Below are 24,806 nucleotides of genomic sequence, written 5' to 3'. Positions count from 1 at the left end.
CCTGTGATCGACTCTTTATTATATCCTGTGCGCTTGTGTGTGTATGTGTGTATGTGTTTGTGAGTGTGTGTGGGTGGGGGGGTTGCAGCGCGTCCATGCATACACACACACACACACACACGCTGGCGCGCACACGCACGCACACTGCTTGAGATGCAGGAGTGAAACCAGCAACCTCTCTCTCTGATCGGCTCTCTGTGATGCTGCCACACAAGCGGAGTGGAGTGAAACCTCCCACATTATCATGTCGTCTTCAGTCACGGTCATGTTCCCATCATGTTCATCATCAGGGGGGGTGGAGGCTGAGGAAGTGCGGCCACGCTTTATTTATAGGAAACCAAAGGCAAAAGTGCTCATGCAACGATGACTTTTATATAAAAACATGCCTTCATTTATTAGAAGTAATACATCAGCCTGAGATCACTTCATTTAATAAGACAGCACAGTTCGAGTCTAAGGAAACATGGAGGCTACTTTTTATTATTATCACCTTTTAGTTATGTAATAAGTTAAAGGGATGCTTTCATTTGTCCTTTATTTATTTCTCGGGGAATCATTGAGGGCAACCCCTCATTTACAATCGAGAGTACAAAGAAAACACAATGAAGAACAAAGGTCCTTAATAACCATTAATTAACAAGTAATAAGGCATTGTTCTCGCTTTAGATCCGCTAGTTGCAAAAAGCATAGTTAACTTATAATAGATGAGCAAAAAAGTATATTTTAATATCAATAAGCAAACAAAATAAGAAGACATAATGGGTGGGTCATGGGTGTTTGTAATGCCATTATTAACACTTATATAAGCTTATAAACACACAATAATGTTAATAAGCATCTTGTAAGGACTTACAAGGGTCTTATTACTTGTTAATTAATGATTATTACAAGGACCTTAATATAAAGCGTTAACATTCCTTCATTTATTAGAAGTAATACATCAGCCTGAGATCACTTCATTCAATAAGACAGTACAGTTCGAGTCTCAGGAAACATGGAGGTTACTTTTTATTATTATCACCTTTTAGTTATGTAATAAGTTAAAGGGATGCAGGATTTGTAATCATAAAAGTGTGTCCACATTTTTCATTTATCCTTTATTTATTTCTCAGGGAATCATTGAGGGCAACCCCTCATTTACAATGATGTCGAGAGTACAAAGAAAACACAATGAAGAACAAACAGCACAGACAAAACACATGGGTAACGCTTTATAATAAGGTCCTTAATAACCATTAATTAACAAGTAATAAGGCATTGTTCTCGCTTTAGATCCGGTAGCTGCAAAAAGCATAGTTAACTTATAGTTAACTTATAATAGATGAGCAATAAAGTATATTTTAATATCAATAAGCAAACAAACTAAGATTAATAAAGGCATGGTAAAGACATAATGGGTGGGTCATGGGTGTTTGTAATGCCATTATTAACACTTATATAAGCTTATAAACACACAATAATGTTAATAAGCATCTTGTAAGGACTTACAAGAGCCTTATTACTTGTTAATTTATGTTATTACAAGGACCTTAATATAAAGCGTTAACATTCCTTCATTTATTAGAAGTAATACATCAGCCTGAGATCACTTCATTCAATAAGACAGTACAGTTCGAGTCTCAGGAAACATGGAGGTTACTTTTTATTATTATCACCTTTTAGTTATGTAATAAGTTAAAGGGATGCAGGATTTGTAAACACAAAAGTGTGTCCACATTTTTCATTTGTCCTTTATTTATTTCTCAGGGAATCATTGAGGGCAACCCCTCATTTACAATGATGTCGAGAGTACAAAGAAAACACAATGAAGAACAAACAGCACAGACAAAACACATGGGTAACGCTTTATAATAAGGTCCTTAATAACCATTAATTAACAAGTAATAAGGCATTGTTCTCGCTTTAGATCCGCTAGTTGCATCTATTATAAGTTCACTTATAGTTAACTTATAATAGATGAGCAATAAAGTATATTTTAATATCAATAAGCAAACAAACTAAGATTAATAAAGGCATGGCAATGACATAATAGGTGGGTCATGGGTGTTTGTAATGCCATTATTAACATACATATAAGCTTATTAACACACAATAATGTTAATAAGCATCTTGTAAGGACTAACAAGGGCCTTATTACTTGTTAATTAATGGTTATTACAAGGACCTTAATATAAAGCGTTACCAACACATGCAAAAACATTAAAAACAGTTACAGTGAAAGGCAGAGTTATTGGTTATCATAGTTTTAAACTGGCCCATAGTTATAATTGTGTTGAGTTTGAGTGAATGTTGTAAGATGTTCCAGGTAGATGCAGCAGAGAAACTGAAAGCAGTTTTTCCAAATTCAGTATTAGTCCGGGGAACATTTAGCATTAAGCAATCACTAGAGCGTGTTGGATAATTACTATGTGACCAGTTTAATAAAATGCCCATGTATTTCTATTGTGAAACCCTTTCAATGCTGTGACCTGTTAAAGTGGTAATATGTAGACCATCTTACGCAATATGTCTGGCTCTTGAGAATATCGTGTATTTGGTTTTGTCTGAATTGAGAACTAATTTTAGATTGAGGAGAGAATGTTTGTTTGTCGAAGGCTTGCTGGAGAGTTTCAATGGCTGAATGTGCAGTGTTAAAGGTGCAATACAGAACTGTGTCATTGGCGTAGACATGGGCGTTACATTGTTGTTAATGAAAATGGTAAACAGGACAGGACCCAATATTGAACCTTGTGGGACCCCCACAGGGATATGGAGCACAACTAGCGCTCGCCACCTGACCATAGTGCTCGACTTCAGATGCACTGTTGTAAATAAAACGAGCTCTGTTGGAGTTTTGCTTAACTATATTAGTGGATTTTATCGTTTTCTCTCTGAGTAAGTCGGTGGTTCTCATAACTTCAGTAGCCTTCATCTGTGCACACTGTGTGAGGTCATTGTTATCGTTCTTCTGCAGGTCAGTACTGCACCGTGAAAAGTTCATACTCGAGTCTGATATATAGATATAGGCCACATTTAAAAAATAATGGGTAACGCTTTATAATAAGGTCCTTAATAACCATTAATTAACAAGTAATAAGGCATTGTTCTCGCTTTAGATCCGGTAGTTGCAAAAAGCATAGTTAACTTATAGTTAACTTATAATAGATGAGCAATAAAGTATATTTTAATATCAATAAGCAAACAAAATAAGATTAATAAAGGCATGGCAAAGACATAATGGGTGGGTCATGGGTGTTTATAATGCCATTATTAACACTTATATAAGCTTATAAACACACAGTAATGTTAATAAGCATCTTGTAAGGACTTACAAGGGCCTTATTACTTGTTAATTAATGGTTATTACAAGGACCTTAATATAAAGGGTTACCAAATAATGTCAACAGCCAAACAGAATTGAGCATTAAGACCTGCCGTGTGAACTTACCTTAGATTTGTGCTTACGATCTCGCCACTTGTTGGGATGATTTTATGCAGTCCAGCACACTGGGGGGCTAAAAGTCTTATAATTCTGCAAATTTAGGAAATGCTCCTCTGGATCATATTAGAGGGTAGAAACAAACAGCCTCTTTCAGTTGTTTAGATTGGAGAATTTATTTTAAGCAATAGTTTAACATCTCAGGAAAAGTGTTTTATGAAGATGAGTCAAGCTGAACAAGCTTGTTTCACAACAAAATCTACTTTTAATCTCCGTCTAGCCATCTTATTGCAAAATATAATATTATTCATGAGACATTTGTCTCATTATGTCACTGACTTTTCGATACTTTGCCATGAGTCAACAGACATTATGTCAGACTTAATGACCTTATGCTTTTCACCCTCACACACACATTGACATTCCTGTTAAAGGTTTCTGCGGAGACAGGGAAATTCAGCAGTGAGTTTGCAATGACTGCAGAGTGCCGTCGTACGTTGTGCAAGATATTTATACATAAATGAACCTCGAGGGACATCTGGTGTCTGTTGTATGCAGTAATGAGTTAAAAGTTCTGGTGGTAGTTTTAGCCCACTTCGTTTACTGCGTCTGAAAGGAGCGCAGAAATTGATGAAACGCGAGAAGCAAAACTTATTATTCAGAGGAAAAAAACTCAAGTGACAAAGGCTGGTTGATACAGAGACAAACTGACATAAAAAAAGTAAAAATATTAACACAATATGAAGATATCAGGGAAGTCAGTGTGGAGGCAACTTAAGTGTTTACTCTGAAAAGCATGACCTGACATGCCCGGGCATGATGAAAAAACTGTGGTTTCCTTCAAAGTTTTGGTAGGTGTCTCAAGTGAAACACCTGCTGAGTCTAAACGAAACAGGTGTCCTACATCATCTGACTTGTTGTGAGAGAGAGAGGGAGAGAGAGAGAGAGAGAGAGAGAGAGAGGCAGCTGAGAGCGAACATCTGCATGTGGTTTCACAATGAAGCTTCCTTTTTGTGGGTGAAGTAAACACAACAAAACTTAATCAAATCAAAAAATGTGAGCATACAGTTTATAGCTATGATATCACCACTGCCAGGGGGAACAATCAAGATAAAGTAAATGTCAAGTGACAAGGATAAACTTCTGTGGTCAAAGATGATGTGTAACAGAAGCTCAAGCTGAAACGGGGAAAATCCATCAGCAGAAGTATCGTAGCAACACGTCCCAGGCTTCAAATATTGATTAAAGAAATACTCCGTTATGGTCAGGGTCAAGCATTTTTGTTTTTTTGTTTTTTGACATTCTGGGTTTTTCAATTTCAGCTGATAGAGATGACATGAAAGAAAAAGGAAAGATCGAGTTTGTGGAAAAAAGAAACTACCTTATCAGATTAATCATCATCAGCCCACACACACCCCTATTACAAACCCCTGCACCTTCAGTGTGCAAACATGATGCGATAGAAAACATGCAAATGCTCCACTGAGGTCAGCTCGGTTTTAGAATTTGCTGCAGTTGAAAAGTTGAAAATGAGGGAAACGATTCAGTTTACCCACAGTCAGCTGCTCCAAAAAAGTCTGTACGGCTGGATTTACATACAGGTGTGCAAACCAAAACTGAAAACACCTCTCTGTTTCAATCATCAAAGTCTGTTTACATCTCTAGTAGACATGCATGAAACCAATCTCTCATCAAAGGAATCAGACTATGATCATGTTTACATGAACACTAATATATTACATTATTCCAAATATTTAAACAGAAAATTCCTTTTGGATATTTCAAATTAGGCCTCATGGCACGCTATCATATTTGCCTGTTCACTTCCATTCTATCCAAGGGAGAGGGCAAAAACTTTCAATACCAAATGGATGCTGGACTAGAAAATAACAAGACCAAAAAAAAAAAAAACACGTGTCATTTCTTTCAGACATCACATACATGTATGAATGTGTTGCCAACTCAAAAAGGTTGGAGATACAGAACGCGGGAAAAAATTGAGAAACATACACGATAGTAAGTATCTATGAGAGATTGCTGGAACGGTGGCCTGGAAAATTTGATTTTCAACCCTTAATAGGGCACTCATTGAAATACTTGCAAATTCCAAATTTCAATCGTAGAGAATATTGGAGGATGTTACATACAGCCAGAATGTGTAAAAAACATACGGACCCAGGGGAGGGGGGGGGGGAATATTTTGAGAAAAAAGTTTATGAGAAAAAACACAGATTTATGAGATTTAAAGTGGTGAATCTGCAAGAAAAAAGTTGCTTTCCCCCCACTTTTTTCTCGTAAATCTGCGACTTTTTTCGCGCAGATTTACCACTTTAAATCTCTTAAATCTGCATTTTTTTTTGATTTGCCACTTTATTCTAGCAAATTATCAACTTTTTTAATTTTTACATTGGAGGTCAAGGTCAATAAAGTTAATATTATTATATTATTATCATAATGATTGGTCAGATGTCATGGTGTCACCGTCTGTGACGTAGCCTGATCTTTACTGATTAGCTGGAAGAAATCCATGTGGTTCTACGACCTCACAGACTAAAGTTACCAAATATAGTTCTTCGCCCGATAAAGGGTTAATTTCCATCACATTTCCAGGTTTTCCATGACTGCGGGAACCCTGTGGACCAAACAAAAACGTTTTCTCTAGTTTATGGACCGGGACATCTCTTCAGCACCACTGTGCTTAATTCAGAATGGTGTTTGAACCATATTTTGCCTTTTACAAGTAGTTTGCCTCCTGTATTTTTTTAATATTGCTCTAGTCACATATTGTGGTTCCGATAAAATGTTGATTTTCTGTTCAGCCCTACATGGATATCAACAGGTTTTTAGATTTCCCACGGTTAAACATGTCTGATCCAAAGAAGTAAAAGGATCAAAATAGTAGGGTGAAGAAGGTGAAGAAGGTAAATAAGAGGGTGAAGAAGAACAAGAACAAGAAGGTAAAAAAGGTAAACAAGGTGATGAAGAAGGAAAGGAAGGTGAAGAAGCAGAGCGTAAAAAGGTGAAAAAGGAGGTAAGGAAGAAGAAACAGAAGAAGGTGCAGAAGGTAAAGAATGTGAAGATGGAGGTAAATAAGCAAGAGAAGAAATTGAAGATGAAGGTAAAAAGAAGATGATGAAGAAGAAAAAGTAGGTGAAGAAGAAAGAGAAGGTGAAGAAGAAAAAGAACAAGGTAAAAAGGTAAACAAGAAGCGGATGAAGAAAAGAAGGTGTAAAAAGGAGGTAAAGAAGAAAGAAGGTGAAAAACAAGAAGGTGAATGAGGTAAAGAAGAAAGAGAATGTAAAGAAGGTAAAGAAGGTGAAGAAGGAAAGGAAGGTGAAGGAACAGAGGGTAAAGAAGGTAAAAAAGGAGGTAAAGAAGAAGAAAGAGAAGGTAGCGAAGATAAAGAATGTAGAGATTGAGGTAAAGAAGCAAGAGAAGAAATTGGAGGTAAAAAAAGGTGATGAAGAAGAGAAAGTAGGTGAAGAAGAAAAAGATCAAGATGTTCAACTTGTCCATATTTTGACGTGATATTCCGGTCAGGTCAATCAGTGTATGCTGGGCTGCATGTAGACAGGAATATTAGTGGAATATTAATTTCGATAGGCCATGTAAACCGCTTTGTTGAATATTTGGTAACGCTTTATAATAAGGTCCTTAATAACCATTAATTAACAAGTAATAAGGCATTGTTCTCGCTTTAGATCCGGTAGTTGCAAAAAGCATAGTTAACTTATAGTTAACTTATAATAGATGAGTAATAAAGTATATTTTAATATCAATAAGCAAACAAAATAAGATTAATAAAGGCATGGCAATGACATAATGGGTGGGTCATGGGTGTTTGTAATGCCATTATTAACACTTATATAAGCTTATAAACACACAATAATGTTAATAAGCATCTTGTAAGGACTTACAAGGGCCTTATTACTTGTTAATTAATGGTTATTACAAGGACCTTAATATAAAGCGTTACCAAAATTTTTTTCTGAACAATTTCCATGTAAATGTAGTCAGTGAGAGACTGCAATACAGTGAATGTCATGTAAAACCACACAGTAATCACTTCTCTGACTGATACATGACTGAAATAGTTACTGTTGCCTTCAATTTCAAATCAATTCAGTGCACAATGAGTGATTCAAATTTGGAAAAATGAAAACAAAGTTTTACAGAAAGCGAGACGGGGAGAGATGAAAGCTGAATGGAATTATTAGAAATGAAATGTCACCTACCCCCAGTGTGTTCCAGATATGACCCGTAACACATCTCAGAACAAATCTGACTAAAATAAAAATATATGAGCGACTAAAAGTGACTAAAGTGAAAGTCCCTTCCAACACGAAGCCTGCACCGCATCAAAGCAAAAGGTTTTTTTCATAGTGGCATTGACAGACACACATTTCAAAACAGATTCTGTGCTTTTCGGTGGTGAACACTCGGAAAAAGAGATGACTGAGAGAGAACCACAATTAAATAGATCATAGTTTAATGCTGAAGATGAACCCACACACCCATCTGTGTCCCCTCGTTTCAAGTCTGTCCTGTCAGTAGCATTTCTTATTTACGGCACAATATGGTGCTCTTCCATACAAACATACCCTCGCACACACACACACATTCACACTCACACTCACCCTTGAGTTTATTTAATATTATAGTCCACAAATGTATATTCTTTCGTCTCATAATTCTATGTCACTACTTAGTTAAATATGTACACAATGATGGGGGGAAGAGCTGAGATCATTCCCCTTTTTTCTTCCAATCAATTTCAATTTTGGGAAACAAACAAAAACATTTTCAGTTCTAAAATGGATTTAAGTTCCTGTTCATTCAACAGGAAGTCTTTCATGGAGACGTCGTGGCTCGTTTTCCTCTTCCCTCCTGCTCCTCAGAGTGTCTACAGTTTAGTCCTCCTCCCTCGTCGACTCCTAATGACAAGTTGGAGGGAGCTTTTGGCACGAGCGAGGAGCAGCAGAAGGAGGAAGGGGCTCTTACAGCAGATAGCCACCTATAGTGTACATCAGTCCTGAGAAAAAGTTTATAAAGATGAAGGTGACGCCGCTTTGATTCCTTTTAGAAAACCACTCCGGTCTTATAAGAGTGACAAACGAGGAAATGGGGGGAAGAAATCGTCTTTGTTCCACCCTGTTGATCCATTTACTCACTCTGTAACACCAGACCGTCTTCTCCTCTCTCCTCCAGGCTCATGAGGTAAAGAAGTCCTGGCTCTTCCTCTTCTGCTGTTTTCTGCTCTCCCTCCTCTTCTAGGGGTGCGGGAGGTTCATTCGGTCCTCTATTAGCGTGCTGTCGGGACTCTGTGCCTCCATACACTGCTTCACAGTTGCAATGATTCCAGACAGGCGCCTGTCCAGGGCGGCCAGGTGTGGCTCAGCCAGGACCGGCTGGATGGGGTCAAAGGTCAGGGCCTGGCGCATCGCTGAGCTCAGAGCTCCACTTCTCAGCAGGTTTAACCTGTTCCACGTGGACACACGGACCCTGACAAAATACAAAAAAGTTACTCTTGACTCTTGTGTATGAGCAAATAATAAAAATAACCATTTAGGGGTTCCAGGGGCATATTTTAATGAAATTTTGTAAAGGAGAATAAAGGTTATTTTATGTTTTATTTAACCCTTTATCAGGCAAAGAACTATATTTGGTAACTTCAGGTAATATTTTGAGAAAAAAAGTTGCAAATTTACTAGATTAAAGTGGCAAATCCACAAGAAAAACAGTCGCAGAGTTAAGAGATTTAAAGTGGCAAATCTGCACGAAAAAAGTCGCAGATTTACGAGAAAAAAGTGGGGAAAAAGCAACTTTTTTCTCCCAGATTCACCACTTTAACCCTTAATAGGGCACTCATTGAAATACTTGCAAATTCCAAATTTCAACCCTAGAGAATATTGGAGGATATTACATACTGCCAGAATGTGTAAAAAAAACATACGAAAATAATATTTTGAGAAAAAAGTTTACGAGATTAAAGTGGCAAATCTACGAGAAAAAAATGTGCAGATTTATGAGATTTAAAGTGGTGAATCTGGGAGAAAAAAATGAGCTTTTTTCCCCACTTTTTTCTCGTAAATCTGCGACTTGTTTCGCGCAGATTCACCACTTTAAATCTCTTAAATCTGCGACTTTTTTCTTGTAGGTTTGCCATTTTAATCTAGTAAATTTGCAACTTTTTTCTCAAAATATTACCTGACTCTAGCTACCAAATATAGTTCTTTGCCTGATGAAGGGTTAAGGCATCTTATTTTGACAGTCTTCTTGTAAATTCTGTGGTGGATTCTGCTAACACATCCATGTGCTCTTATTTTGAAAGCTGCATGTGTTTAGCTACAGGGAGTAAGCAGCTTTTTGTGATGTCATTAAAAACACAGCGAGAAGAAATTTAACCACTACATCAAGAAGTAGGAACGTTGCCAATATCATGATATGCATTTTTTTTTAACCATAAAAAAAATATACCGATATTATGGTGAACGATACGATATTGCACAGCCCTACATAGAAGTCAAGAATTGAGATTTGATCAGTTCCTGAGTACTCACATGCAGCACTGATAGAGTGGTGCCAGGATACTTCGCTCATCCAGAGCTGCATTCCCAAAGCTGCACACAGAAAACAAAAACAAACAAAAAAACAGCATTAAAATAAATTACAAAGAAAAGCTAAAGTAAATGGTAAATGGTAAAATGCACTTATATAGCGCTTTTCTAGTCGCTTTGCGACCACTCAAAGCGCTTTACAATACAGACTGCGCTCATTCACCCTTTCACACACACATTCATACTGGTGGCAGAGGCTACCCTAAACGGTCCCACCTGCCACCATTGGGAATTCATTCACACACACCGATGAACACAGCATTGGGAGCAATTTGGGGTTCAGTATCTTGCTCAAGGATACTTCGACATGTAGGCTGCGACGGTCAGGGATCGAACCACCAACCCTTCGGTTGGGGGCCAACCAACTCTACCAACTGAGCCACAGCCGCCCGCAAAGTAAAGCAACTGAAGCCAGAGGCCTGTCTGCAGTTAGGAGAAGACATGAAAATGCTTGGTCTTGGGTTTGATCATATCAAACGTGTTTGATATTATCTCAAGTCTCAGTGACGTAACACAATCACCAACCAATATATGAGCGGGGAAAAGTCCCCGGTTCCAGACCGGCCAGTAAAACCAGTAAAACCACTTCCACAGGAAAAAGGAACATCACAATAATGCTACTAAGCTCAGTCCTAAATGAAAACATAGTGATGTCATACATTTACGGCCACAAGCGGGATTTTTGGGGGCGCTGTTTCTTAGTAAAAATGTATAAATAAATGTAGGCCTATACATAAATAAGTAATAAATAATCGATAATTAATGTATGATTAACTAAATGAGAGTTGAAAGAGCTGATAAATATAACTATTCAATTAAACACATAATTAAATAGGGCATAAATGTATATCATGAATTCATTTATACATTTTCCATTCCTTTATTCTTCCTTACATCTATTTTGTTTACTGTAAAATAATCAACTTTTCATGTCAGACAAACAGAAACCCTTTTTCAGCTTTGTGAGGAGGCATTTTGTGGCGTCTTCTGTTCTTTTTGTTGTTTTTGTTGTTTCTAACACAAACTACTGCACACATTAGAGCAGCTGGAGCCAAAAGCTGCTTCTCCTACATTTTGTAAGATTTTACTAAGAGCATGATGGGGGAAAAAATTGCATGGTAGGAAAAAATGCTAAAAGAATCTAGGTGTAGTCTTGTAAATAGTTTCCCTGAAAGATTCACAGTCTGTCTAAAATCTCAGTCTGAGACTAAAAACTCTAAACACTTGTCTTTAGGTGTGAGCTGATAGTTTTCCAGGAGTCTTGCCAAATATTTCCAAAGTCTTCTGGTGTATAGGGAGCATAAGTCATAGTTACTTTGGGAATTTGGTCTCTTTTTAGCGAGCTGAATCATTTGGCTCAGCTCATCAAGAAGAGCCGCCTCTTCCGGCTCCCAAATGGCTCTTCATTTTACTACTTATACGTTTTATAATTCAGCCAAATTTAGCGCTGTTTTGACTTGTGATTTATATTTGAACACATATATCAATTAAATTTCAATAAATTGCTGTAGCCAATTGCATTTACAGTTGTAAAATCCCTTGTTACTCTCTAACTTGCTTGAAGAAGCAGCAAACCAGCTCGTTGGCGACTGACACATCACTTCTTTATTGGTCTCCAAAAGGAGAAATTCGACTCGGATAAAAGGGAAATTGCTGCATCAATTACATTACGCATACAACAGCCACATCCAACCAACACAAAATATAAACAGATGATATATTAAAGTCAAGTGTGTCACTCACAAGTTTTATATTTAATTAAGCGTCTGATTCGCCGTGTAGTTAAACATCTGTTTTATTGTAGGCCTGAACAACAAAAAGACCACAAACATCTTTCTACATTTATGATAAATGAAAAGAAAGATCGTTAATTCGCTCATTCAGATTATTATGGATACTATTTAAGTTTTTTTTTTTTTTAAGTATGAGAGTCCGTCTGTCAGCAAGTTTTACATCGTTTGACATTTTCATTCAGTCCCTCATGAGGCTGATCATTCCTGAGTGTAGGTTTGATATGAGTGACATCATTTACACTTTCCCTTTATCATCTAACCTATTAAAACTAGGGGTGGGCGAGATGGCGCTAAAAGATTATCACGATATTTCAGGGCATTTTTGCGATCACAATATTCTTGATGGTATTACAAAATACTGAAAAAGATATAGAAAATATGATTTTTTCTGTCTGTATAAATAAATAAAACTGAAAACAGTACTCTTGACTCTTGAGTATTCGCAAATGATTAAAAAAAAAAACATCTAGGGGGTCCGGGGGCCCCGGGAGAAAATGTTGAACATTTTTAAGTGCAATGCATCAATCTCGTCCATTTTGAGAGCTAAATGTGAGCAAACACCTCACATAACACTTTTTACAGTCAACAGGGCTTTCCACTCGGACATGGAGCAGCCAGACAGTGATGAAAAACAGCTGGTTAGGGGGGTCTGAGGGAGTTTCCCCCTGGTGAATTTTTTTCTTCATAGAAGCCCAAATTTGGTGCCTCTCACAGATTCTAATGCCACTACTCCATCATATACACTGATCTTAATCATTGCCTATTTAATTAATTATTGTAAAAGGAGACTAAAGGTTCTTGTATGTTTTATTTAAGGCATCTTATTTTGACAGTCTTCTTGCAAATTCTGTGGTGGTGTAAACACACTGTGCTCTTATTTTGAAAGCTGCATTGTTTAGCGACAGGAAGTAGCTTTTAGTGATTAACACAACTTTAATTGTTAGCTAATGTTAGCTTGTGGCTAACGAACGGCATAATGCAACAGTGTGTTTGGACCTCTGACCGGCCGGACAGGTTGATAGTAATTAGTTCGGCTCGCACACACGCAGATGCACACGGAGAGATGATGTGGGGACGGGACTGATACGGACAGGTTGGCACGGCAGCTTGGTATAATTAGTGTGTGTGTGTGTGTGTGTGTGTGTGTAAGTGTGTGAATGCGCGCGCATGTCTCGGAGGCGGACGGAGAGATGGGTCGGGGTTTTGACTGACTGACAAGGGTGATAGACACTGCTGAGCAGAGACACAATGCAAAATAACTTTTAAAGTATTGTGATTCATAAACAGGAAGTTCAGGCACTCTCTCCTGGATGTACGAGTGAAGAGGGGGGCAGATGCCGGGACAGACCACCACCTACTGACTGCAAAACTCCAACTTAAGCTAAAGCGCAGCAACAACCCCTCTGACAGCAGAACAAAATTCAACCTACAGCTCCTCCAGGACATTGGAACAACTGAACTGTATCAAACCACCTTACAGAACAGGTTTCAAGCCCTGCAAGAGCTCCAACAACCAGTGGAAGAGTACTGGAACAGCCTGAAAAACATATGGAAGGAAACATGCCTAGAAGTGTTGGGGAAAAAGACAACGAAACACAAACCCTGGTTGTCCCCTGAAACACTGAAAAGAATAGAAGAGAGGAAGGCAAAAAAGGACTCACTAAACAAATGCAAAACCCGAGCAAGAAAGGCAGCAGCCCACAAAGAATACGAGTTAGCAAACAAGGAAGTGAAGAAAAGCGGCAAATGTGACAGAATTACATCGAGGCCTTGACACAAGAAGCACAGGAAGCAGCTGAAAAAAAACAACCTCAAGGACCAACTGGTACATGACCACCAAGAAACTGGCTGGAAAGTTTAAACAGACGAACACACAGATCTGTGATAAACAGGGACGACTCCTTACCACCAAGGAAGAACAACATCAAAGATGGACAGAGCATTTTAGGGAGCTGCTCAATAGACCACCCCCTGTCCAAGAGATAGAGATTCCACCAGCAGCACACATGCTTAACATCAACTGTGTCCCCCCAACAAGATCTGAGGTAAGGAAGGCCATCAAGGCACTAGGACGTGGCAAAGCAGCAGGACCAGACGACATCCAAGCGGAGGCCCTTCAGGCTGATGTGGAAACCACAACCACCATGCTATACCAGTTGATCAAGGAAATATGGGAGGATGAAGAAAATATACCAGCAGACTGGAAGGGCGGGCTTATTGCAATCATTCCTAAGAAAGGAGACCTCAGGGGAACTACCGAGGAATCATGTTGCTATCAACACCAGGCAAAGTGCTCAATCGCATAATTTTAGAGAGACTGCGAAAGGGGGTTGATGATGAGCTGAGAGAAAACCAAGCTGGTTTCAGAAACGGAAGATCATGCAGTGACCAAATTGCTACCCTCAGGATCATCATCGAACAATCTATAGAATGGAACACACCTGTCTACGTCAATTTCATCGACTTTGAAAAAGCATTTGACAGTGTAGACCGAAAGCTGCTATGGAAGTTAATGGCACACTACGGAATCCCCCCTATTACATAAACATCATCAAGAACACATACCAGGACATGCAATGCCAAGTGCTCCAACAGGGACAGGCACAAGAAACATTCACGGTGCTCACTGGGGTGAAACAGGGCTGCCTGCTTTCCCCTTTCCTTTTCCTCTTGTGCATTGACTGGATCATGAAGCAAACTACCCACAATAAAAATACTGGCATCCAATGGAGTCTGACAGAACAGCTAGAGGACCTCGACTTTGCAGATGACATTGCACTACTCTCACATAGCCACCATCAGATGAGAGAGAAATCCCAACTGCTAGAAACAACAGCAGCAGGACTGGGGCTCAAAATAAACGGAGCAAAAACCAAAATAATGCGAATAAACAACAAAAGCGTGAGTCCTATAAACATCGCGGACCAGACACTAGAAGAAGTCGTCAAATTTACATACCTGGGAAGTGTGATAGCTGTGGACGGTGGGACAGAGGAAGATGTGAAGTCAAGAATGGGGAAGGCAAGAACAACATTCAATATACTAAATAAGATCTGGAAAACTAAAAACATCTCACTCTATACGAAGCTCAAAATCTTCAACTCCAACGTCAAATCTGTACTGCTATATGGATCAGAAACCTGGAGGACCACCAATACCATCACCAATAAACTGCAAACTTTCATCAACCACTGCCTTAGACGCATCCTCAGGATCTTCTGGCCAAACCGTATCAGTCACACCAACCTGTGGGAACGCACCAATCAAGAGCCAGTAGAGATACAACTGATAAGGAGAAAGTGGAGCTGGATAGGACACACACTAGAAAAAGGAAAACGGCAATAACCAAACAGGCACTAACATGGAACCCACAAGGCAAACGGTGCAGAGGGAGGCCCAAAAACACCTGGAGAAGGAGCACAGAGCTAGATGTGAAAAAGAAGGGACTGACGTGGAAACAGCTGGAGAGGATGGCACAAGACAGACGGGGTTGGAAACGATTCATCAATGGCCTATGTTCCGAAAGGAACACAAAGGCCTAAGTAAGTAAGATTCATTTACTTTTTCAACACTACACTATGTGAAAAATGAAAACACACACTTCTAGACACTGCATTTTTCCAAAAACAATGCACAATAGTTAGTCTTTGACTTATTTCGGCAGCATCACACATAATCTGCATAGAAAAGTGAGAACTAGACCGCCACATATCCATTTTCTATTATTATTTTTCACTATTTAAAATTGGCAATATCTTATATCACTGTTCTGCCCTACAAAGTCTAACTGCAGTAACTACGCAAAGGGTAAAACTGAGAAAAAATGCTTTTTTAAACTTTTTCTTACTGGCCAGCCAAATGTGTTATAGGTAGATAAGACATTTATTTCTACATGTATTGATGATGTCATTTTTTATGCAAAAAAATGATGACGATTTATTTGACCTCTGACCCCAAAAATATAGTTAATGCACTCTGGTTTTGCTGTAAAAGGTTCTAATAGTAATGCAAAAACAGTTCAGTAACTACAATGTTGTTTAAAAGTGTTTCACAACTCTATTCAAAGATTTATGTATTTTAGACTTAATATTATAAAGTAATGTTATATTTTAGTCTTTATATCATTTTATCTCACTTTTTTTTTTTACTTAATCACTATCTAGATATTAATTTCCCTATCAAATGAACTTATAATTTATATTATTCTTTACTTCACAATTCAACACAATGAAGAAATACAAGGCTACACTGTATCATAGTGGATTTTGTCGTTACTGCAATTTTTACATTATTATTTCTCTGAAACAAAGCAAAATTGAAATCTAAAACTGTGTCACAAGATAAAACGCACATCAAGGAGTTCATTTTTAGTCATAACTCAATTTCAACCAAAAATGTAGTTCCTGCAGTTGAACAGTGTAGAGCTCCATAGAGTGAGTGATTCACACATTCCTCTTGACTTCTCGCTGTTTTTAATCACAGCACATATGACAAGAATAAGTGAGTTTGTGCCGCCCTCGGGTCCACCGTCACATTCACCGCCCATGAGACTACTTTAGGAGGAAGTCTATTATCGTCTCTCCATTTGGCTTTATTTAGCTTGAAACGGTATGCAGCCCATTACGCAAAGTTCAATACAAAATCAAAGTGAATTTGAATTAAATCAATGGAGGCGTTTAACAAAATCTGTTTCTTTTCAACGCTCAGCTTGTTTTATTTCATTCCTTCTATCATGGCCATGTGTTCATTGTTCATGGTTATGTTGGGACGAATTGCTGCCATTTCCTCTCCAACACTAGTGACATTTGGTTTGCTCTGTGTCACATTAAATGACGTCAAAGTGTGCCCACACATGACTGTTGGCATCCGCTTTATATACCAGCTGCAGTTCAAAATTGAGAGTGGTTTGCCCAGTCCAGACATGGTACTCATGCTTTATTACATGGATTACTTTTTCTTTAACTGCCAAGTGAAACAATGTCGACCTAATAAATGAACACAAAGGACTCTAGTTACTGGGTCAAATGTGTTTGGTAATTTTCCGTTTGAATAAAAGCTGAAGCATGTCTGGGGAAAATAATTTCCTGACTAGACACATACATGACTTAGATGAAGTCTGTGAACGATTCTGGGAATCAGTAAGCAAGAATCTGCTGCTGGCTGAACTTAAAAGCCAGTCTCCAGCCAAAAGACGAAGCATCAACAAGGCAAACAAATAAGATAGAGCCACTCAAATGACCCTAAATGTGAAATGGCTCTTTGATGATCAAACCTCATCCTGTATAAACTGCTCTCTTTACATTCTTCAAAAACAGAAAGTTTTCCACTGCTGCTTTTGATCATCAAAACCAAATAACTTCAACGGTTCCATGTCCTCCCTTCATGGATGGGCCTCTATGAGTCAGTCATAAAGTAGTTTCGGTGGCAACAAGTGAATTCCTGAACAGACAAGCATGTGGGAAATGTGTAAACAAACTGTAAGTGAAAATGAAATATAAATGACGAAAAAGTGATGTGTCAAAACATGTTGCTTCGAAAAAAATCAAGAATTTTAGAGGAAGTCAGCTGATTTACAGATTATGTTGCAATGAGCAGATCAGACTTATTTCCATTTAAACTGATTTATTTTTTTAGCAATGTGGCTTTACCCTCTGAACCCCAAGCCACTTCAGGATGTTCTTTGCTCTTTATACATTTTATTTACTGCTGCCTTGGTTTTCACGGCAATATATAAAATAATTAGAAAATATCCTTCGGTCCTGCAGCTCTATGGAATCAGCACAATCATGGCTAGAAGTGGAAAAACTCACATATGTGTTTTATTTATCTATTTCTGCAGAATAACACAGTTATAATGACATCATTAAAAAAATAAAAAAAAAAGCTCAAACGCAAGTTGAATTTCTCGAACTATTTGCATTTTTTCAACCTCTCCTCTCGGCTCTGTGAAAACAGCCTGCTGTTAAGTCCAGTGAACTTCCTTGTGAAAAATGATGCCAAACATTTCTAAAAAAAATACAAAGGCTAAAGTAATTAATTATTGATTGTTAGAATCATTCGTGTTATCACTCGCCTTTTTGCGTTGTCGAGCAGGATGAGCATGCTGGCGCCGCCGTCGTCCTGGAAACTCTCATAATGATGCCGATCAGCGTTCCCAATGAGATAATCAAATATGGCCGTGTCGATGACATCCAGCAGCCTCGGCCCTGCGTCGTACGGAGGCATCTTCTTCACCGCCTCGCAGTAACTCTCATCGTACTCCCACCTGCATCATCAGAATGACACAAGTCTATTAAAACACTTGCTGTATATTAATCATTTACACATTCACATCCTGATGAAACACAGACGAGGGACTGAAGCTTCGTCTGTGAGCGAGTGGAGATGTCTGTCCAACGGAACACAACAAATATTGCTGAAGTTCGAAAAACATCATTATCATCAGCGCTAAAGTTGCAAAAACATGCAGTGTGTCTGCTGGCAAAATTCTGCCGGCACAGCAGAAAAATCTAATAAAAAACAAAACAACAATGAATAAAGTACGAAAACTGCAAAAAGGGGAGGGGGAAGTGAGGTGGTACTTCATGATCAATGAAAGTTTTTGGTATTATGTCTACTAGGGTTGTCACGATACTACAATTTTCAACTCGATACCGATACTCAGGAAAATATTCGATGCTCGATACCATTTTCGATACCACAAGGATAAAAACAAAGACCCCAAAATTTAACAGAAATATTTTTAACAACAAGAAAAATGCAACATGTAAACATTAACAGAACCACAGCTTAAATATTTATAATAAAAAACAGTTGTGCAAAAAGAAACTGCAACTATGATAACAAGCTTCAGGTCTGAGGTAGTGCAAAAAATAAATAAATACAATAAACAATAACAATTAGAGCAATATTTTGAGGTTGTATGCTGTGCACAATATTAGGCAAGCTTGATAAAAAAAATAACAATAACTTAACTTAAGTGTTCCTTCCTTGGCTATGCTTTACACACATAACAATATCGATACTATCGATACTTTTGAAAATTAGTATCGTATCCGGATACGTTTTAGTATCGATACTTTTTTGAGTATCGATACTTTTGACAACCCTACAACAAATATTGCTGAAGTTCGAGAAACATCATTATCCTCAACGCTAAAGTTGCAAAAACATGCAGTGTGTCTGCTGGCAAAATTCTGCCGGCACAGCAGAAAAATCAAATAAAAAACAAAACAACAATGAAAAAAGTAAAAGGGGAAGTGAGATGGTACTTCATGATCAATGAAAGTTTTTGGTATTATGTCGACACTCTCTCTCTCCTGACCGCGACAGTGTGTAAAGAGAGAATTCCAGGAACTTATCTTGCAGATTTTTGTGATCTTACATAATCTCAAAATTTCATCACAAAGAAATACAGAATATATAAAAGTGAAATGGGAAAAAGAATTTGATATTGAGTTGTCTGGGAGCGATTGGCAGAAGATATTTCAGACCCAACATACTTCAACAAGCTCTAAAAAATGGAGCGAGTTTGGGTCAAATCAAAAATAAACAACTAGGCCAACAACAATATTGTTGGAGAAATTGTGGGCAACTGAATGCCAACCATTCTCATATATTTTTTTCTTCATGTGGGAAAATACAATTGTTTTGGGAAGGGGTTTTAAGAGCTATGGGTGAAATTTTTGTGTATAATATCCCTAATGATCCACAGTGTATATATCTAGGACTGATAGCAGATAATGTAATAGGTAAAGAAGACATACAGTACAGGCCAAAAGTTTGGACACACCTTCTCATTCAATGCGTTTCCTTTATTTTCATGACTATTGACATTGTAAATTCATCAAAACTATTAATGAACACATGTGGAATTATGTACTTAACAAAAAAGTGTGAAATAACTGAACTATATTCTAGTAAGCAAAGGGTGGCTACTTTGAGGAATCTAAAATACAAGACATGTTTTCAGTTATTTCACACTTTTTTTGTTAAGTACATAATTCCATATGTGTTCATTCATAGTTTTGATGCCTTCAGTGAGAATCTACAATGTAAATAGTCTGTTCAAGATCCTATCACTTGCAGCTAAGAAAGCCATTACAAGAAGCTGGCTGAGAACTGACCCTCCTGGACTGAACCACTGGCTGGACATTGTAGAAGAAATTCGATCAATCGAACAAATGACCCACAGTCTTAGAATCAAAACAGAGCTACATGTTGTAAGATGGACAAAATGGCATCTCTATGTGACAAAGTAGTGTTAACCCCCCTTGTGTTTCTGTATGTGTTTTGATTGACTGGAAAAAAAAAAAAAGTAAAAAAAAAAATTAAAAAAATAAAAATTTCAGCACTTTGACATTTAATTGAACTCCTGCGATAGAAAAAAAGATCTGCTGATGTCAGCAGAGCTCAGCAGGGAGCATCACTGCTGAGCACAGCGAGGTGTCCCAGTTACACAGCTGCTCTGCTAAAAAACCTAGCAGGTGCACTGTCCTCAGCTGAACAGGAGTTTTAGGGAAATTCTGTCAAAATTCACTCTTCAATCATTCTGTGAAGTCAGCGTTTGCTTAATATTCATCCAACAGTGGGTATGCACTGTCATGATCAAGGGGAATTCTCTCTGATGTCAATATAATGTGCTGATGGTGCCTTAGTGTCTACATTAAAGCACCTCTCACCTTAAGCTATCATTCACAATTTCATTCTGATGGTAAATGGTAAATGGACCTGCACTTATATAGCGCTTTTCTAGTCGCTTTGCGACCACTCAAAGCGCTTTACACTACAGACTGCGCTCATTCACCCTTTCACACACACATTCATACTGGTGGCAGAGGCTACCCTAAACGGTCCCACCTGCCACCATTGGGAATTCATTCACACACACCGATGAACACAGCACATCGGGAGCAATTTGGGGTTCAGTATCTTGCTCAAGGATACTTCGACATGTAGGCTGCGATGGTAAGGGATCGAACCACCAACCCTTCGGTTGGGGGCCAACCAACTCTACCAACTGAGCCACAGCCGCCCCTGATGAAGGCAGAAGAAAAATGAGACCATATACGGCAATGATGATGACCCTGAAGACAAAAACTATGTCTTCTTGACTGCAGCAAGGCAATATAACACTATGCACAGACACATATACAGTGTACTATAACCAGCCACCTGTGCACAATGACCAAATAATTTGCTGTTGTGACAATAGAAGCTGATCCACAAACTGTATGATGATATAATACATTTACATATTACATTTAAAAAAAATAATTTCCTGGAAAGAAAAATATAATTCAGTACTAATTATGGAAAATATAAATAAAATTATATTATACAATACATAGTACTACTACTACTACTACTACTAATAATAATAATAATAATAATAATAAAGACAAATGTTTATTATAATATAATTTAAACTCAAGTTAATACAAATATTAATACAAACTTCACATATTAGCATTTAAGTTCTCTGCACTGACTGAAAGACACTCCATGTCACAAGAGAGGGACTCAATTCATAGAATATATTAAATGTTTTTTTACTGGTTCAGTTTCATTTGTCCTCCCACTCAGGAAACTTTTCTCAGAATAAAAGAGTGGGAGTGTCATTGCTCTTTACGATTGGGAAAGTAAAGGTCAGTCTCTTTGAATATGTTGACCAAATATCAGTTTCATGGAAAAGCAGCTGACACTTCAGCATCAGCACAAACATTTCCATTTCCTTCTGATAAACGTTAATGAAATAATTCAGTAAAATGTCAGGATTTCCCCCAACTCAAACAGATTGGGACTCACCTGGCCAGTTTGCCCTCTCTGTATGTGCGTCCCCAGGGGTGTCTGTGCTTCTGCAGCGGCCAGACGTCGGGCAGCCAAAGAGTTAAAGATCCCTCCATGATCTCCCCCTCAGCACACGCTGGCTCACTCTCCCGACAGTAATAACACTTTCCGTAGAAACACGTATTATTACCTGGAGAGAGAAAAAGACAGAGAGAAAGGCACCCATGAAGATTGATTCACTTGACCATGAAGTCTTAATGAGAACATATGAAAGAGATGCAAACGTGACACTGTAAGTTGGTACAGACTGAAGCCGTCTGCTGAGTTCTTAAACCTCTCAAGTCCACGAGATTTCGGTTCAAATTTGTCAACTTCTTATGCATTCGTTTCTGTCTGTGTTTAGCATCTTTTCAGTCTGTCCTTACATCACATGCATGGCTCCTTTTTCTCCACACAAACTTGGCTATCAGTCAAATTTTTCATTTTATTTTAATTGATGAAGTATAAAGCTGCCAGGAACCCAAAATACAAACAAAAGACACTGGTGTCTATGGAAATGTACCATTTTTTTGTACCATTTATACACACAAAAACAGCAGAAAAAATAATAAATAATAAAACTACAAAACAGTCTATTTGCATGTAAATTAAAAATAGTAATAGTTTTCATTGTAGAAAGAAAATTTACATTTTAAAAAAAATGGTCTAGAAACTAAATGGCACACTGTGAAAGCCCCTATGATTGAACTTTCAACTGGCTTTCCCAGCTTGTCTACATATCATATATATATAAATGTATTACTGTAAATAAAACGTGTATTTTCATAAATAGATGGACTCCAGATGGTTAATTAATAACAGTGAAAGAAGTGAAAAAAATGTGAAAGAATTCTCATTGAAATTAAGTTAATTAACAACTCTGACCCATGACACCAGTATGAAGAATTTAAAAAGCATTTCAGCATTTGGAGGCTGTTGTGTCACCTGTACAAGTAACATGCTGATAGAGAACTTTCTCTAGAAAATACCATTATCTTATTTAATAACAAATAACCTGCTGAAGGATCTTAATTAATTTTCTCAAAAGGCTCATATTACTCACATGGCACCTAATAGCACAAACACGTGATTATAATCAAGCTGAGTGAATAGACGTGTTATCAGCAGATGTTCAAAGTACTGACTTCACCTGTACCTGTGTCAGGGTCTGAGCCAGGCGGCAACCTCCTGGTCTGAGCCAGGCGGCAACCTCCTGGTCTGAGCCAGGCGGCAACCTCCTGGTCTGAGCCAGGCGGCAACCTCCTGGTCTGAGCAGTGAAGCAAACCCAGAAGTGCCTTAAGCCTGCATTCTTTCAAAAAATCTGAAAGGGGTCGCCAACAGCAGCAGAACTCCGGTCCTATTTATCTCAATTCAAAATGAGACGACTTCTCACTTGATTTATTACCTCAGAAGAAATCCCTGTGGCAACTTTATGGTCTCAATCGCTAGTTTCAAGACAATATGATGATAATTGTGTAAATAATGGTCCCATTTAGAAAAAAAATAGATGATAAAGAAGCTTGTGACCTATCTGTCATTAAAATGAACAGATAGATACCTGGTCTGTTCATACACAACTTCATTAAAATGTGAAGGCCCTGCAATAAATATCACATATATTGAACTTTGAATGTTCAGGTGTTGAGTAAAGGCTGTAAAATATCCTAAAAACGCAAGGAGGCTGTGTTGGGGAACGTGTACATGTGGACACGGTTCCTGTTTGCTGATGCAGCTTTAAAGGTTTGGTTTACACACGTTACATAAAAGTATATTTTCTCAGAACTTTTGCTCTCTTTGACAATCCTAAAAAACAGTTTACACAGTAGAAAATAAGTGCCGTTGAAAACTGTTGATAATGAGCTCTGTGCGATAATCCAGAGGTGATTGTAATTGTGGAGATGATATTATCTCCTTGTCACATAATTAAAAAACCTGGACAGATGAAACACAAACTTTTTGCATAACTAGATGCATTTAGGAGTAGGGGTCTTTTGTACTGAGACATCAACCTTGTGACATTCTTAAACACTTCTGTTTAGCACTAAAAGACACAGCTATGTGGCTGCCTACGCCACTTTGGTGTTGGTGTATTTCTGGCCACCTGCTGCAGAGATGAGTCATATTAACTTCAACGCTAATTGGCGGTAAGTGACAGCTTTAACATAAGTACTGACTGCACATAAAACATGAGAGTGAGCCGGTGAATCAGCAGCAAACACACAAAAAAAAATGTGACAGAGAAACCCACAAAGCCACAAGATGAGAACGTGGGCCACCAAGAGCAAAAGATGAGCAGCTGGCACATGTGGAAATTTATTTTAACATTGACTAAAAGACACCTAAAGTTCCAGCACAATGCAATGATATATCCACAGTGATAAAATATTTACTGATGGCACAACCCAATTTCCATTTGTGCACAGACAGAGATGTTTTAGTTGTTGTCTGCTTCATTATTTGTCCAAAATTCATCATATCAACTGAGTTTGTATGATCTGAACTGTGAGATTGTGTTCAGTGAGCGGGGGTCGCTAATTTTCGGACTATAAGCCGCGCCTTTTTCCCCATTTTTCGATTCTGCGGCTTATATAACGGTGTGGCTAATCATGGATTTTTACAGCTAACGGCCACTAGGTTACCTCCTAAATCTATGGATTTTACAGGCTACAGTCCACCAAATTTAACTCTATGGGCTCTATGACCGGTCCGCGAGGAGCGGCGGGCTCCAGCAGGAAAAGCTGGAGGCAGGTGTACGTACCAGATCGGCTCGGGGTCCTTCATATACTTTTAAGCTATTTTTCACTTGTCTGTGTGTATTTGTGTCGAAAGCTACTTAGCAGACGAAGGACCCCGTGCCAATCTGGCAGGGCGCCGGAAAAGAGTGAAACAGGTAGCGAGCAAAATTAAAAGTGAAACCGAGAGTGGTACGAGAGACAGAACGAGAGACAGACCGACATTACGAGAGCGAGATAGTTTGTGCAAAGAAAGTTTTCATGCACAAACCGTCATTATGGAAAACAAACGTAGAAATGCATATGATGCAGCTTTTAAGTTAAAGACAGTCAATCTGGCTGTAAAAGAAGCTTCCTCAAGCAGCCATCTCTTTCCCGACAATCCCCTCTGTGCACCAACCCTTACATATGCTAATT

The 24,806-nt window shown here is 38.3% G+C and overlaps 1 protein-coding gene across 2 annotated transcripts in view; it reads right to left on the bottom strand.

Moving 5' to 3' along the window:
* Positions 1-7,890: 7,890 nt before the first annotated feature.
* fam20b (FAM20B glycosaminoglycan xylosylkinase) overlaps positions 7,891-24,806 on the bottom strand; it is a 32,340-nt gene continuing 15,424 nt past the window's right edge. For both annotated transcript variants that reach the window (XM_059341588.1, XM_059341589.1), the window contains exons 6-9: positions 21,636-21,807; positions 17,902-18,093; positions 9,979-10,038; positions 7,891-8,920 (exon numbers count right to left, since the gene is read on the bottom strand). In XM_059341588.1, coding sequence (XP_059197571.1) covers positions 8,689-8,920; positions 9,979-10,038; positions 17,902-18,093; positions 21,636-21,807 — 656 coding nt within the window. In that variant the 3' untranslated portion in view covers positions 7,891-8,688. The remainder of the gene's footprint in view (positions 8,921-9,978; positions 10,039-17,901; positions 18,094-21,635; positions 21,808-24,806) is intronic.

Source organism: Centropristis striata, chromosome 9, assembly GCF_030273125.1.
Source record: "Centropristis striata isolate RG_2023a ecotype Rhode Island chromosome 9, C.striata_1.0, whole genome shotgun sequence".
In the NCBI taxonomy this organism is placed as follows: Eukaryota; Metazoa; Chordata; class Actinopteri; order Perciformes; family Serranidae; genus Centropristis; species Centropristis striata.
Note: the sequence above shows the minus strand (reverse complement) of the source record. Positions and strands in the feature narration are given on the sequence as shown.